The sequence below is a fragment of the Anser brachyrhynchus genome (assembly GCF_964034855.1).
Source record: "Anser brachyrhynchus genome assembly, chromosome: 19".
Taxonomy (NCBI): Eukaryota; Metazoa; Chordata; class Aves; order Anseriformes; family Anatidae; genus Anser; species Anser brachyrhynchus.
The window spans coordinates 6817384-6831914 of NC_137712.1; the positions used below are offsets into that span (position 1 = coordinate 6817384).

General features: G+C 54.7%; 3 protein-coding genes across 5 annotated transcripts; 2 read left to right on the forward strand and 1 right to left on the reverse strand.

Annotated features, from left to right (window-relative positions):
- Nucleotides 1–199: 199 nt before the first annotated feature.
- On the forward strand, nucleotides 200–3094 carry SWI5 (SWI5 homologous recombination repair protein; the record flags this gene model as incomplete). Its single annotated transcript, XM_080561821.1, has 5 exons — nucleotides 200–474; nucleotides 555–600; nucleotides 878–999; nucleotides 1875–1969; nucleotides 2388–3094. Coding segments are annotated over 5 exons (603 nt in total), but the record flags the coding sequence as incomplete, so codon positions are not given.
- Nucleotides 3095–3952: 858 nt separating this feature from the next.
- Nucleotides 3953–8340, reverse strand: TRUB2 (TruB pseudouridine synthase family member 2). 2 transcript variants are annotated; one of them, XM_080562449.1, is made up of 8 exons: nucleotides 8205–8336; nucleotides 7959–8084; nucleotides 7808–7882; nucleotides 7367–7428; nucleotides 6979–7060; nucleotides 6323–6395; nucleotides 5731–5867; nucleotides 3953–5113 (listed from the first exon to the last, which is right to left on the reverse strand). In XM_080562449.1, the coding sequence occupies exons 1-8, from the start codon at nucleotides 8302–8304 to the stop codon at nucleotides 4827–4829; spliced, it is 942 nt and encodes a 313-aa protein (XP_080418575.1). In that variant the 5' UTR covers nucleotides 8305–8336; the 3' UTR covers nucleotides 3953–4826. The 2 variants fall into 2 exon arrangements, with proteins under 2 accessions (XP_080418575.1, XP_080418576.1); XM_080562450.1 differs by lacking the exon at nucleotides 7959–8084 and having other exon boundaries at nucleotides 8205–8340.
- COQ4 (coenzyme Q4) lies at nucleotides 8303–14030 on the forward strand (the record flags this gene model as incomplete). 2 transcript variants are annotated; one of them, XM_080562451.1, is made up of 7 exons in its annotated part: nucleotides 8303–8450; nucleotides 8544–8723; nucleotides 9144–9240; nucleotides 10882–10984; nucleotides 11330–11459; nucleotides 12169–12262; nucleotides 12709–14030. In XM_080562451.1, 7 exons carry the CDS (start codon nucleotides 8303–8305, stop codon nucleotides 12869–12871), a joined length of 915 nt encoding a protein of 304 aa, XP_080418577.1. In that variant the 3' UTR covers nucleotides 12872–14030. The 2 variants fall into 2 exon arrangements, with proteins under 2 accessions (XP_080418577.1, XP_080418578.1); XM_080562452.1 differs by lacking the exon at nucleotides 8544–8723.
- Between the last annotated feature and the right edge of the window lie 501 nt (nucleotides 14031–14531).

Below are 14531 nucleotides of genomic sequence, written 5' to 3' on the forward strand. Positions count from 1 at the left end.
CCTGGGCAGCCACAGCGCCAGGGTGGAGGTGGCTGAGGGGCTCTGAGGCGTTTCTGAAAGCGCTGGGTGCCAGCGTTAATTGGGATAATTACGCTGTGCCTCACCTAAACGCCACCTCTAGTCACACGCAGATACCTTTACCGTGCCCCACCTAAACGCCACCTCTAGTTACACACGGATACATTACTGTGCCACTTAAACACCGCCTCTAACTACACACAGATACATTTATTCTCGAGCCAGGGCCGCAGCCGGGCCCTCTCAGCCCTCGCGGCGCCGAGAACTACCCGCCCCAGCGTGCCTCGCGCCGGGGGCCGCCTACAACTCCCAGCACGCCCCGCGCCGCACGGACTACAGCTCCCAGCGCGCCCCGCGGCTCCGGTGGTGCCGCCGCCGGTACGGGCGGGCAGCGGCCGCCCTGGCGGAGGGGGTACCGGAGAGCTCGGGGCGCAGCGCGCCGCCGCCGCCCCGGAGGTAGGAGCCGGGTCTCGCTGCCCCTTTCTCCCCGTCCCTCCTTCCCCACCCGGCCCTGACAGCCGCCATTTGCTTTGCAGGCCCCCCGGCGGACCCCGGCGGAGCGGTGGCGGCTTCAAGTCCCCGGTGAGTCCCCGCGGCCGGGCCGCGGCCTTCGGCTGGGCGCTGCCAGCCCCGCCCGGGGCAGGCCGGCACCTCACAAACCCCCAGGGGTCCTGGACACGGGCGTCCTGCCGCTGTTGCCGCGGGCATACGGTGGGTGTTGAGCCCAGGCCCCTCGGGAGCAGCGCGGGGTGCTGTAACGTGTCTGTGTGTCTGTCTGTGTGTCTGTCTGTGTGTCTGTCTGTGTGTCTGTCTGTGTGTCTGTCTGTGTGTCTGTCTGTGTCCGTGTGTGTGCCCCCAGGTCCCGGCCCCAGCCTCCTGCCGCCCTCCCGGGGCCACCGGAGAAGCCCTGCGCCGTGAGATCGAGGAGCTGCGACAGAAGGAGCTCGCTCTGGACCAGGAAATCGCACAGCTCTTGTCCGAGTGCGTCCTTGGCAGTGCGGTGTCGCCGTTGTTTTGGGTTTGAAGCACGGTGTGGTCCGGTAATTAGAGGCAAAGGGGGTCTGTGGTGGTGCCGTTCTTGTCCCGGTGCTGCTCGGTGTTGGTTACAGCATTGGTTTGAATTGCAGGCCTGTTAAAGACAAAAGGGGATTCTCTACTGTTCGCTTGGTAAAGGAAAATGAATTCTTCTTAGAGCTTGGTTAAGGAAATTTAGCTTTGCCTCAGATATTGTTGAGGGAATTAGGTGTGAATTGGAACAGAATAATTTTAATGGTCATGGTACCACAGGATGTCATGCCACCAGAAGTGCTTGTTCACGTGGGACTTAAAACTGAGATCATGCCTTGTATGGCCTGCCACATCTGGTCCTGGATGAGTTTCCTTTGTTTTTCCATCTCGGAGCAATGTTCTTCTGTTTTATGTATAAAGTGACTGGGTTAAAGCTTAGTACTCAAGAAACAGAGGCTCCAGGCAAGCAAATAGCTTGTTTATTTTTTTAACTTATTCTGAAGAATAAACATTTTTTTCCCTGCTGACAAATTAGAGACCCCTGTAAACTGGGTTCACCACAGCTTACTCCTGTTTCTACTCGATTCTGAGAATTAGGTTGGATTTGTTTGTTTTGTTTTGTTTGAGAAGTTTTGATACAGAAACACCCTTAAAATGAGGATCTGCACACTCGTAGATTTCGTGTTTGACTTTCAGCAACTGTGCTTTCTGCCTTCAGATTCCGCTTTTGATGCACCAGGTGCGGATATCTCAGATATCCTCACGTGTTTGTTCAGCAGTGGCGGCGTTTGCCATGCGGCAGCAGCAATCCCTCTGTGTCATTTTTGATCTTTCTGGCTTTGTTACAGAGGCTACAGCCTGGAGGAGTTGGAGAAACACATCGCTCTGCTCCATGAGTATAATGATATTAAAGATGCTGGACAGATGCTGCTGGGCAAGCTGGGTAAGGACGGGAAGGCTGTTGAAGAATGCCTTACTAAGTCTTTTTATACAAGCAGATGCTGTGCATGAAGGCAGAGCTTGTGTTAAAGATTCTTCAATTTTAGGCTTATGTTAACAAAGCACTTGTGCAAACACAAATGCTACTCTTATTTTCTTGGAATGTTCTTAGAACTGATTCAAATTAGAACTTAGAATATATGAAATAATTGGCATCTAGAGGTATTTTAGTCCATGTATGGATTACTGATATTTGGTAACTCTTGCTAACTTCTGTTGGCTTTGTTATTCATATGCTTTAAAAAAATAGTGGGGCAAGCAGGGGGCACAGCTACAAAATCTTTGATTGGTTTCTTAGCTATGGGAGGTTCTACGATTTGCTCTTTATTTAATGAAATCAATGGTATTCATTTCTTTTCTAGCTGTTATCCGAGGAGTTACTACAAAGCAGCTTTACCCCGAGTATGATCTGGAGCTCAGTGACTAGCAGTGAACCTAAAGACTGCCATATCCTGCAAAGATGACTGAGTCGTGCTGTCATTCCTGTTTAGAACCAGCACGAGGTTGCCTCAGATGTGTGTATGTAAAATTTCAGGAGAGCTGTTAACAGCCTTGTTCTAAGAGGCTTTGGAATGCCAAATTATTAATCTACCAACTGGTTCCTGCTTGTGGAAAGGGGCGTTGGAGATGTGGAGTTTGGATAAATTCAGTTTTGTATGCTACCCGATCAACACTATTTTTACTTTTTATTGGAAATGTAATTCAAGGTTGATGCTAAGGCTGTTCCCATCGAGCCTTTGTTTCTCTTCAACATCCAGGGTCTATTTGGATATGCTGATCTGCAGGTGGAAGCAGCTACTGCTGAATGGATAGAGGAAGTGAGGGCATACAAATGTGCAATGTAATAGCTGCTTTGAAGGAAAAGAGAAACCCTTAGAAATATGGAGGACAGAAGGTTGAAGTTTGGTTTTGTTTTGCTTTTTAGGATTGGATTTGGAGAAGTTCGAGTGTTTCGTATTTTTGTACTTAACCGCTCAGGTATCTAGAGATTTTTTTATCATTTCTATAGTAAAATGTGAAGTTGTATTGAACTATCCAATCTGAATAAAGCAGCTGTCACATCTCTCAGTAATTCACTTTAAGAGCCTGGGAAACATGAAATGAACTTGGGAACAAATTCTGAAAAAATACTCCAAGACAACTTTGAGATCTATTATTCAAATCTTTTCTGAGGACTCGTAGTGGAGACAGGGTGACAGTAACGGGCAGGGGCAGAATTCCCTTAACTCACTTCTAAATGCAGAGTCACTGCGCAAGGGAGCGGTGCCCTAAGCGCAAAATTGTGTTGAGAGCGTGCATGTTTCAGTGTCAGGTGCTAGGACTGAGGGTGACTGTACAGCCTAAATTTGGCTGCTTCGTGCAGTTCTAGGAGCACTGGTGCAGCTGTAGCTGTTCCGGCGTTCTGCCAGCTCCGAAACTCACACTTCTGCAGTGACGGTTTACGCTTCAGTTAGCACAAGACAGCCGTCAGTGGAGGGTGTCCTGATCTCACTCCATTGTCCACAACGGATGAATGCGCACAGACCCAAGCAGCTAAGAGCGAACTGCCCTTGGCGAGTCTGCAGCAGGCACAGGAACGCGCCACGTGGAGGCAGCTGTGCTCCACGGCTGCCTTGGCTGCGAGTTGCAGCGCAGGGAGACCCAGAACAATGGGCAGAGTCCAGGTTTTGAGTTAATGACTTCAGGGACTACTGAGATGCTTCCCCACAGCCCCTCTTAGTGCTCCTCCCAGAGTTGCTCCTTATACTTTACGGGCTACCTCGAGGACAAAATATGCTCACCTTTACCCAAACCCAGCAGAGGAACAAATACCTTCTATTGCTTTCTAAGGTTTATAAATCTCTAGAAATTAGCAAGTCTGTAGTTTAGATATGTAGCTGGGAAAACACCACATGTTGTAGCAGCAAGTATATCTTAAGAATTTTCATTTAAATTTATAAAGTTTATTTCTGCTAAGTCCAGTCGATATATAATGAGCTAATAGAGAACAACTGGTATTACAGAACTTAGTTTCATGGAAGAGCAGTACATACTGTCTGCAGGCAGCTGCTGAAGGGCAGGATACCACAGACCCCTGAATACCTTTGGTACTAAAAAAAAAAAAAAAATTTAATGATTCTGTGTGCTCTGTAAGTACTGCACCCTGTAACAGTCTCTTTCCCCTTGGGTCGCTTTCAGTTTTAGTTCTTAGGTTTAAATCATCTTTGTATCGGTCCTCTACAAGCCTCTTTGCCCACCACACACGCCTACTCTGTGTTATAACCATCTCCCTGTGTTGCTTCAAGTAAGCTGTGTTTTCTCCTGCACTGCCGCCTTCTAATCTGATTTTGGGCTCTTGTGTGTCTGAAAGTGGGGCTAATGGAAGGAAAACACTCCTGCTATGAGAACGTGGGGGAAAATAAAAATTTGTGCAGTAGATAAGTTATGCTGCTGGTTGCAAGGAACAAATGAATCTGTGCAATCAAGGGAATACGCGGCTCTGTAAGATGCTGTCTGTATTTCCTGCTGCTAAACAATTTGGGAATGGGTTTCTATATCCCATGGCAACCTAATAATCCTGAAGTCAACAGGAATTTTGGCACCGCTAACTCCTGTTAATGAACTGTTTGCAATGCTTAAAAAAAAAAAAACAGATACAGCCTGTCAATGAAAAAATGCCTCTCTGATTAAAGTCATCTCAAGGCAAGGGTGGCAGTGAACTGCAATTAACCTCTTTCCTTCTGCTGTCCATCATTCTGTCAGCGTGCAGCTACGTTATTGTGCTAGAGATTGCTTGCGGATGTTCCTTCCATAGCGCACGCTCAGCTGTCAGCAGCGTGGGCCATCTCAGCAGCCATCTTATGAACGCTTTTATCCTGATGGCCCAGTGTTTTCTCCAGCTCTGCTCTCACTTTCAGCTGACAGTCCGAAATTGCATTCCGTATGCTCTGCAGGTTCCACTGCGTTCTCAGGAGAGCGTCGTCCAGTGTGAAAACACCATCGCGTATTCTTCGCACTTGTGTGCACACAGCACATGATTTCAGCTCCAGACCAATCTCGTGAACTATTTTTCGGAGGTACTGCTGAGTCTCATGCACGCAGTGGATTTCTAGAAGATCAGAGAGATTCCTTTAGAACAGGCAAAGAGAAGGCACAAGCTCAGACCTTGTCCATAAATGCAGATGGCCCTCACACTTATGCTGAAAGAAGCAATTCAGTAGAATAGACTATTTAAGATACAGTACAGGTAGATTATGATTTTGTGGAATACTGCAGGATATCCTGGGTCCTCCAGAAATGAATATTTTAGAAAACAAACCCATAGATACAGAAGAATCGTATAGAGGTTTAGCTATTTTGAAGTGGATAAGAAGAGGGACCTTTGTAATAAGAGAAAAATGATGTGTGAGGAATAGGAGACAAACTGCAGAAAAGCAAACCACGCTTAAACACCCTCCCATGTCCCCTGAGCCGCGTTACACTAAAATACTGGTATAAGGAAGAACTTTCTCCCACAGGTATTTACTTTGCAAGATTTCTTGCCTCAGTCTAAGATCCTTTTGATCTTGGAAGCTACAAATCACGAAAGTCTACAGTGATTACTAGCTGATACAAGAGTTCCCACTAATTCATTTTGCATTGTTACTAACAAGAAACTGAATTTTACCAATGTGTTTGCCATGATATATACTCAGACTTCCCCACTGCAGTTTGTACCAGTCCTACCTAGCTGGAATTCTGGAAGCGCAAACTGGAGGCATCGGATTGCTGTGATTATCGGTGGGCTCTTTCCCATGGGACGAATCAGACCATTGACAGCCAGCTCATATGCCTCTTGTGTTTTCATATCAATGTTAGAATGCCTGGAAAAGCAAAAAGGGAGCAGAGCAGACACTGAGTACTTCTCTTCAGTGGGATTCAAAATACACCCGCTCCCAGTTAAAGCAGAGCTGCGCTTGTTATTAAAACTGCCTATGCATTAAGTTTTTGCATAATTTTAATGCTGTGCTATGTGTACTGTCAGTAGTGTAGCACAGATTAGGATGGAGGTGCTTGGTCACGTCTACAACATATTTTTGTAGGTCCTGCTGTAGCTAATAGGTCCTAAAATAGCTGGAGATTTCAGAACACAAAAGGGACACTTAACTGCTGCCTCCAACCCGAGTGCAGAGCACTCCAAGTAACTTCTGTATGTTCTTGTTTAGCATTCCAACCTTTAAAGGCTTTGATTATGGTAAACAAAGTCACGTCATTTCTTTTAAAGATCAGCAAATGGCAGTCGTACCAGGGCAGCTGCATTTCCCCCCTGGATACGTACATCAGCAGGGCCTTATGATTTGTTCCTTGAATGACAGCGAGAATCCGTTCCAGCTTCTCCCTTGTGATATGATCTGCAAATATTAAGGTAGAAACAAAGTCTCAATTATCCATCCAGAAACTGGAAAGACAGCAGTCTGAAATGTGCCATCAGGGTATTACCATCCCTTTGGCAAGCAGTTACATCTAAATGGGCTGATGAGAACTGCTGGGAGGTGGCTTTAGTAGGGCAGAGTCAACTCTACTTGCTGTACCATGCTAATGTGCCAAGCAGCACAGCACTGCACTGCAAAGGAAGAATCATTTTTCTTAACTGATTTCAAGATGTTGGCTCCAGTTCCTCCTATCAAGTGTTTGAGGAGCCTCATTCAGCAAAAGCTTCCAACTGCTATCTCAAGACATGATTTATGGAGAGGTCTGGGTCTCACCCCATCCACAGCAACCACTGTGCTCAGGCCTCAGACTGGCCGTGTATTTATTGCAGTTGTATTCAGCACAGGTGGACTACGACGTCTGCGGCATGTGGGCTGCATGCATAAACACAGACTGGAAAGCATTTAGGGCATACCTTTTATCATTGTGCAAATTACCTGGTTGGATTCAGTTGAAATGCTATTTGTTTTGTTGGTTTTTAAATGTGTTTACTCAGTTCCTTACCAAATGTCGCCTTCTCTACTAGCTTCCCGGTGTCCGAGAAGTCCTCAGTAGCTTTACCAAACAGCCCACCAACGGTGTAAACCTTCAAGAAGAGCAAAGAATGTAATTTATCTAGGAAAGAGTGAGCAATGGAGTAGCAATACTGTACTGTGCAGCTGGCAGAACGTGCAAGCTGCTACGATGCTGGACAAAAAGATACCTGTGTCCTCTACGCATAGGCCACATGTGGATACTCACACGAAAGATGAAATTCTGGACCCAGAGAAGCTCTGAGAAGTGTCGGTGGGTTTGAGACTCAGACTCTGCCACAAGGCCAGCGGGGGCACTGGGCAGGGGGCAGCTGTGCCATTGCACTGGGGTGTTTTGAGCCCAGTCGGCCTACACCTACCTTGGTCAGGTGGCAGTGGTACCGGTCCGTGAGCAGCTTGTTCCCGTGGCCCACGCCAAGCACTGAAACACAGGAGAGAGGGGCACCTGTTATTCACCCTCACCTGCATTTAGGCAGCACTGCACGATCAATGATGCTTTTCTTCCCCTCCAGACAGGGCCAGGTCTCCTTAAAAGCGGTGCCTGAGAAGCACGGTTGGACTACAGGGCATAACTAACGGTGCCGCACGGACGAGCTCGGTGTCTCAGAAAGCCGCGTGTTGCCTCAGCGGGGTGGCAGCCCACCACCGTCCCAGCGCTCCCAGCATCCCACAACCCATTTTCCCCATGTTTAAGCATTTTTATTTTCCCCCTGGGCGGCGAGGCACGGCCGTCCGGCCCCGCACCACCCCAGCCCTCACCGCCTGCTCTCCCCGTGCCCTCGCAGCGGGCAGGGACCCACCGAAGACTCCGGAGGCCTTCACGTCCAGCCGGTGACCAGCGCCGACCTTCAGCTTCGTGAACCGGGGGCCTCGGACTGCGAAGGGAAGAAGCGGCGTCAGGACGGCCCCGCCACCCTCCCGGCACCCCCCACCCCGACCCCAGACCCTTACCGAGGGGGTGCTCGGCCAGCACCGGCACCCACGCGGGCACCAAGCCCGGCGCCCCACCGGCACCGGGGGCTGCGGGCAGGAAGCGGATGCGCTGCCTCGGGGGGGGCGCCGGGGCCTCGTTCAGCTCTGCCAAGACACCGGGGGGTCCCGGGGGGGGGGAAGGAAGAGGGATAAGAGCCGGGGACCCCCAGGAGGGTCCCGGTGCCCCGCGGGCAGCCCCCTCCGCGCCGCCCCCCCCCCGCTCACCGCGCAGCAGCCGAGCCCGCACCGCGTCCCGGACGCGGCACCACGACACCCCCGGGGGCTTGTAGACGGCGAAAAGCCCGGCGGGGGGGGGTGCCGCCATGCCGTGCCGAGCCGTGCCGGGCCGGGCCGGGCCGTGCCACCCGCTCCGCCCCGCCGGCTGCTTCCGGGGCGGGGGACGCGGCATGCTGCGGCGGGCGGCGGCGGCCGTGGGGGTCCCGCTGCTGCGGGCGGCCCCCGGTGGCCCAGGTAAGCGCCCCCCCCCCCCACCCTGCCCGTGCCTACGGCCCCGGAGAGCCCGGGGGGGCCCCGCCGGGCCCTGAGCCCCGCCGCTGTCCGCAGGCAGAGCCGGGCTGAGCCGCGGCAGGCCCTGGGCCGAGCGGCGGGAGGAGGAAGATGAGGAGGAGGAGGCGGCGGGGGGCTTCCCGCTGTACCCCGGGCACATCCCCACCAGCCCGCTGCAGAAGGCGCTGCTGGCTGCCGGCTCGGCGCTGGCGGCCCTCCGGGACCCCTACAGGCACGGTAAGGTGGGCTCCCTGCCCACGACCCCCGGTGACTCCCAGCAAATCCCACCCCGAGCCCCCCGTCCCCTGGTTGGTGCCCGGGGGGCTTCATTCCTTCTCCCGTCTCAGAAAGGCACAAGTGCAGGGCTAGGGCCTGGCATGGGGCTGTGGAAGGTGGCGAGGGGCCCCCAGCAGTCTCCTGCCAGCCCCTGGGGTGCCAGCAGCCCCATCCCGCTCCCCATCTCCCAGCCAGCAGCGAGGAGGAGCAGCCCCGAGGCCGAAGATCCTCACCAAGCAGGGATTTTCTTTGCCACAAGCTCCCCGTGTGATCCTGGCCGCAGGGATCGTTGCCCCGTTTCCTCACCTGCCGACCGAGGGTGGCACAAAACCAAGCACTTGCGCCCGCCGCTCGTGCGTCACTGCCCGCTCTCTCTTGCAGACATGGTGGCAGTCCTCGGGGAGACCACGGGCTGCCTGGCCCTGCCGAACCTGCGAGACAAGATGAAACACCACCCTGAAGGTTACCGCATCCTCCAGTGCGTCCCTCCGCATCCACACCCGTCCCTCGTCCCTGTCCCGCGTCCGTCCGTCCTTCCACCTCTCCCTCCCTGCCGTGGGTTGGGGTGAGGAGGGAGGTCGCCGCCGAGCCCATTCCTTGGGGCCTGTAAAGGGAGAGCCCCGTGCTCCCCGGCCCGCCAGGGACACAGGCGTTTTGTTAGCTCCCAGCCTCCCGCTTGCTGATTTCGCTTCATTTTTAACAATCACGGGAGCCTGTGGCAGGTCCGGGGGCAGCAGCGCAGAAGCCCCTGGGCCCTGTTTCAGCACTGCTGTCTGTTCTGCTTCGCTGCTGTCACTGGCAGGTGCTGTCTCTCCTAGCTGCGATGAGATCCACGGACGCGGTGGGTTTTCTCCCCTGTGCCTGCTGCTGCATCTCCTTGCGTTGGAGGCTCCGTCTCCCCTGGTCTGCCTTCTCCTTGGGCACCTCCGTACTTTTTTCCAGGCGCCCACGGCATCTCCTTAAGCTGTGAAATGAGGCCTCTTATCTTCCTAGATAAGACTTGATCGCTTTTGCTTCCATGTCTACAGGGACTCATCGAGCGCGACAAGGCTCAGGAGCAGGAGGGACTTAATAAGTCTCTTATTAACCACGATCTTACTGCTCGTTTGCTTTCCTTCTCCCTGCTTCTCATTATTCGTCACGCCTGCCGGTTGGGTGTTGTTCCACGAAGTGGCAGGGGAAGGCTGCCTTGTGTCATGTGCTTGTGCAGAGCCTGATCCTGCCTGGGGCTCTGCGTGCCGACCCAGCAAAGCACGCAGAGCCCCAGGAGCAGGGGCTGTGCCCTGGGGAAACTGCCCAGAGCGAGGGCACAGCACAGACACCGAGGGCTGAGGAGCGACGATCCCACCCGTTCCTTGCCCTGCTGCAGCAGCAGGGATTTGCAGCAGTCTGATCTGTGCATGCGAGTATTTTTTTTTTTCAAGCTGGTGAGGTCCCTTTGACACCAAACACACAAGGAAGTGTCTGCAGCCAAGGTAAAGCTGGTGCAGGTCCTGCTTATCTCCCTGGCACCTCCACTCCAGGAGCTAAGCAGTTCCTGGATCCACTGCGAGGCTTTTATCATGAGAAGAAATTGTCCTTTGCATGGAAATAAAAGGCTTTTGTTTAGTCCCAGGGCTGTGCGGTGCCTGTTTGCCAGCAACCTGGACAAGGAGACCTTTCCGTGCATGGCTGCCACGTGGCTGGCAATGAAAGCTCGAGCAGGAAAGAAACTAAACCTGCATTTAGAACAAATTCCCTCCCCTCTCTGGGGCTGTTCCTTTGAAGTCCTGGCTGCTTTGCAGGGGGCACTAAGGAGATCTGCTCCTGGGCCTGGCTGCCAGCCAGCACGGCGGCGGCTCGGTGAGGAGCAGACCGTGATTCTTCCGACCAGAACTGCTGGAGGGGAGCGAGACGGGAGCTCCTAGTGCCAAGGCTTCGCGTCGAGCCCTTCGGCGATGATGTGTCCCGGCACGATGAGGGATGGGGCTGGCCCTGTGGGGAGCAGTCGGGGTCCATGCAAGGAAGATGCCCTGGGAGGGCAGAGGCAGGGATGGGGGGTTCCAGGTCCCCATTTCTCCAGCCCCCCCAGCCGTGGGGGTTTCACGGTGAGGCTCACTGACTTGCGTTTCCCTTTCAGGGAGCGGCCTCGCATCCGCCTCTCCACCCTGGACATGGACCGGCTGCGGGGGCTGCCGGACGGCACGCTGGGCCGCGAATACGTCCGGTTTTTGGAGGATAACGTGAGTGTGGGGTTTAATAGGGTGCTAATAGGTCTCTTGGGAACCTGTGCCAAGAGCACAGATGAGCTTTAGAGGGAGATTAGAGCCGCAGAGAAACCTGTAGGGCACCCTCAGGAAATGAAGGGGATTAGTGGGAATTGCGAGGCTGGGATGTGATGCAGGGTGTTGCGTGATGCTGGGTATGTCACGGGTGCTGTGCAGTCTGTGGGTTTTGTCTATGTCATTGACAGCCACATCATTAGGAGGTGGGAGACGTGCTGACGGGGAACTCATGTTGCTGTTTAACGACTGAGGCCAGAAGCTTGAGCTCTGGAGGGGCTGAACCGCACCTCTTTGCCTTTACAGAAGGTTTCTCCGGACACCCGCATGCCAGCCAAGTTTGTTGATGACGAAGAGCTGGCGTATGTGATCCAGCGGTACCGGGAGGTTCACGACCTGATGCACACCCTCCTGGGCATGCCCACCAACATGCTGGGTGAGCAGCCGTGGGCTCGGCGGTCTGAGCTGCTCAGCAAACCCCAGTGACGGTGTGCGGCCACCAGCCGCTCCCAGGAACCGAATGGGCCGGGCCGAGCAGATTCCCTGATCTTTCAGCCCAGAGAGGCACGTGGGAAGGTTTGCAGCATCGCTGTCCTGCACCAAGAGAGCACAGGACCCGCACCCTCTGTCACCCTGCAGGGCGATGCACTGGTCGTGGGTGGGTGTTTGGTGCAGGACCCAGGGAGCGCTGTGTCACGAGCTCTGAGCACAGGCACAAGCGCCGGGGGTTCCTGGTTGTTCCTCAGCCACGTATCCCCGTGTCCTTTCCCCTCGTTTTGTGTCTGACTCAGTGGCACGTCACAAGCTGAGCCTTGCTGATGAGCCCGTGGGAACCGGCATTTCAGGTCTCTTAGGCTTTGGCTGAGACAGAACCGGGGTTGGAAACGGGCTTTCCCATGCTGAGAGACAGGGAGAGCCGTGCGGGGGAATCCGGGTTTAGCATCTCATTGCTAAAGGTCTGCAGGAACCCAGCCTGCTGGGAGGCCTTTCCCAAGCTGCTGGGGCATTGATGGCCCCGTGCTGCTCTCCCGGGGGTGGCTGCTGGGCTGTCCCTGGTGGGTAACACAGGAGGGGCCTTGTTCTGGCATGGGATCGCGCTCCCCGCCTGCTCCCTGCCTGCTCACTGCCTCCTTGCTTCCTCGCAGGCGAGGTCGTGGTGAAATGGTTCGAAGCCGTCCAGACAGGGCTGCCAATGTGCGTCCTGGGAGCAGCGTTCGGCCCCGTCCGGCTCAACGCACGGTAGGCGCCGATGTGGTCCGACGAGGGAGGCTCTGCCCTGGGGACGTGCCAGCCTTGGTGATGTTTTCCAGCCCAGACTCTCCCGTGGGCTGTCAGCGGGTCCCTTCCCCACCGCACCAGGCAGGAGGAGCGGTGCCCAGCCTGGCTGCCCTCAGCCAGGCACGTTTGGAGCCAGCAGGACCCTTATGGTGCTGCTCCCTGCCCCGGCACATCTGTTTTGGTGGCCCAGCACAGTACGGGGTTGCCTGTTAACCTGAGTTCTGGTCTCAGGTTTGCTGCTGACTGTAACCTTCCCAGCTCAGTGTCCTCTTCAGCGCCTGAGTTTCCCCTATAAGATAAGCAAGAGGGATGCTAGAGGGGTGGAGGGGCACAGGGTTTGCATCTGCCTGGAACAGGGGCTTGGAGGAGAAAATCAAAACCAACATCTTCTGCATGCTTTGTTCCAGAAAACTGCAGGTCCTGGCTACGGAGCTGGTTCCCTGGGCGATTCGGAGCGGGCGCAATGCCAGCTGCATCCTGAACGTCTATTACGAGCAGCGCTGGGAGCAGAGCGTGGAGTCCCTGCGGGAGGAAATTGGCATCCTCCCACCCCCAGCTGTTCAAGTGTGAGAGTTCAAGCTACAGGGAGGGGCCGGGGGATCCCCTGTTGGCAGACAGCAACCACTTCCCTGCAGCACTCCATCTCCTCCTGCCATGCGAGCCCCGTGTGGCTCTGCCACCAGCTGCCCCTGTCCCAGGGCTGAGTTTTCTCCTGTCAAGAGCTGGCACTCTCCTGTTGGTAGAGGCCACGCTGCATCTCCCCCTGCCGTGACAAAACTTGACCCTTTGTGCTGTTTGTAATTTGGTGGAGAGATGGCAAGTCCTGCTGTGCTTTTGCCAGCTGAGTTTGGCTGCCCAGGTCCTGCTGGCAGCAACACTCTGGAACTGATGCTCTGAAATGCTGGGATGGGAAGGGAGCAGAGCTGGCGCAGAGCAAACCACCACTTTGGTGCTCTGCAGCTCTAATGCTGCACAGGTAAATCAGGTAAATCCTTCCTCCCTCCCTCCCAGGGGTTTACAGCCGTATGTTAGTGCTGGGTTGGAGCTAAACCTGTGATTTGCAGAGCAGCCCAGGGGCAGGTTTGGTGTGCACAGCAGCCAGGGCTGTGCTGGTGCCCAGCTCTGCTCCCATGGTGGATGAATACAGGCTGTGTTACCACACCGTGAGTGCTTTTTGCCTCTGAGAGCAGCTTGGCGGTACTCAGGGAGTTCTTTCAGACACGGCTCACGCCCTGGCACGCAGGGAGAACATCGGTGTCCTGGTGCAGTGTGCTGTGGCCCGGGGCAGGGTGGCTCAGCCTGGCTCCTCTTTCCTCTCTAAAAGCAGGCAGGGAAATACCTCTGGATGTTATCCCTGCTGAATCTGCTGTTGGAAAGATCCCAGGCGGCCACTGGTCTCCCTGTAGTCCCTCCCCATCAAAAATGTGAAATCTGCATGATTGTACTGGGTTTTCAGTAGGAGTTGTCCCCCGCTTAGACAACAAAATGGCGTGATTGGGAATAAGGGGCTGAATCCTGGGAGAGCAGGAACGGAGGCTGCTGGGGTGGTTTGTGCTGGGCTGTCTGGGAGCTGATTGCTGTGTGGGTTAATTAAACAGCCACCCAGACTGCCAGTGGCTGGATTGCAGAGCTGTGAAATGCTTCGACAGAGAGCCACAAGGCAGGTGGGTCTCTGTATGTGGAGGCTTGCTGTTGAAATTCCTTCTCGCTTAATAAAATCTGTGGTGGAGCCCGTGGTTTGTTATCCCTGTCCTTCCACTCGCCCTCCCCACCTTCCCGTCCGATGGGGAGATCTGACGTGGGTCTCTCATTCTTTGTGGTGGTGGCAAAGGCAAGCGGCCGGGCACGCATCCTGAGGGGGACAGGGGCACAAAGCGGGCTGCGGGCTGGGGTTGCCACACAGCCCGGTGCTCTGCGAATCCCCCGTCCCACTCCTGGAGCAGCCTCGCTGCAGCTGGGATTTGCACATGGAGCTGGGCAGGGGAGGAACCAGGGCTGTGTTTAGGGGCAAGCCCAGAGGGATGGGCTTGCTTTCCACTGGGACTCCCCATTTTCAACCCTGGCTCTGACAAGGCCCCTCTGAAGCGGGTGCTAACGCCAGCACGTGGGCTGCAGTCGCTGCGAGCAGCAGGGCAGAGGGCTGCAATCCCACAGCATTGCCTGGAGGACGTGGCCGCGAGTCACCCCCAGCACTGGGGCAAAGAGGACGTGTGGGTGCCGCTGCCCCCAG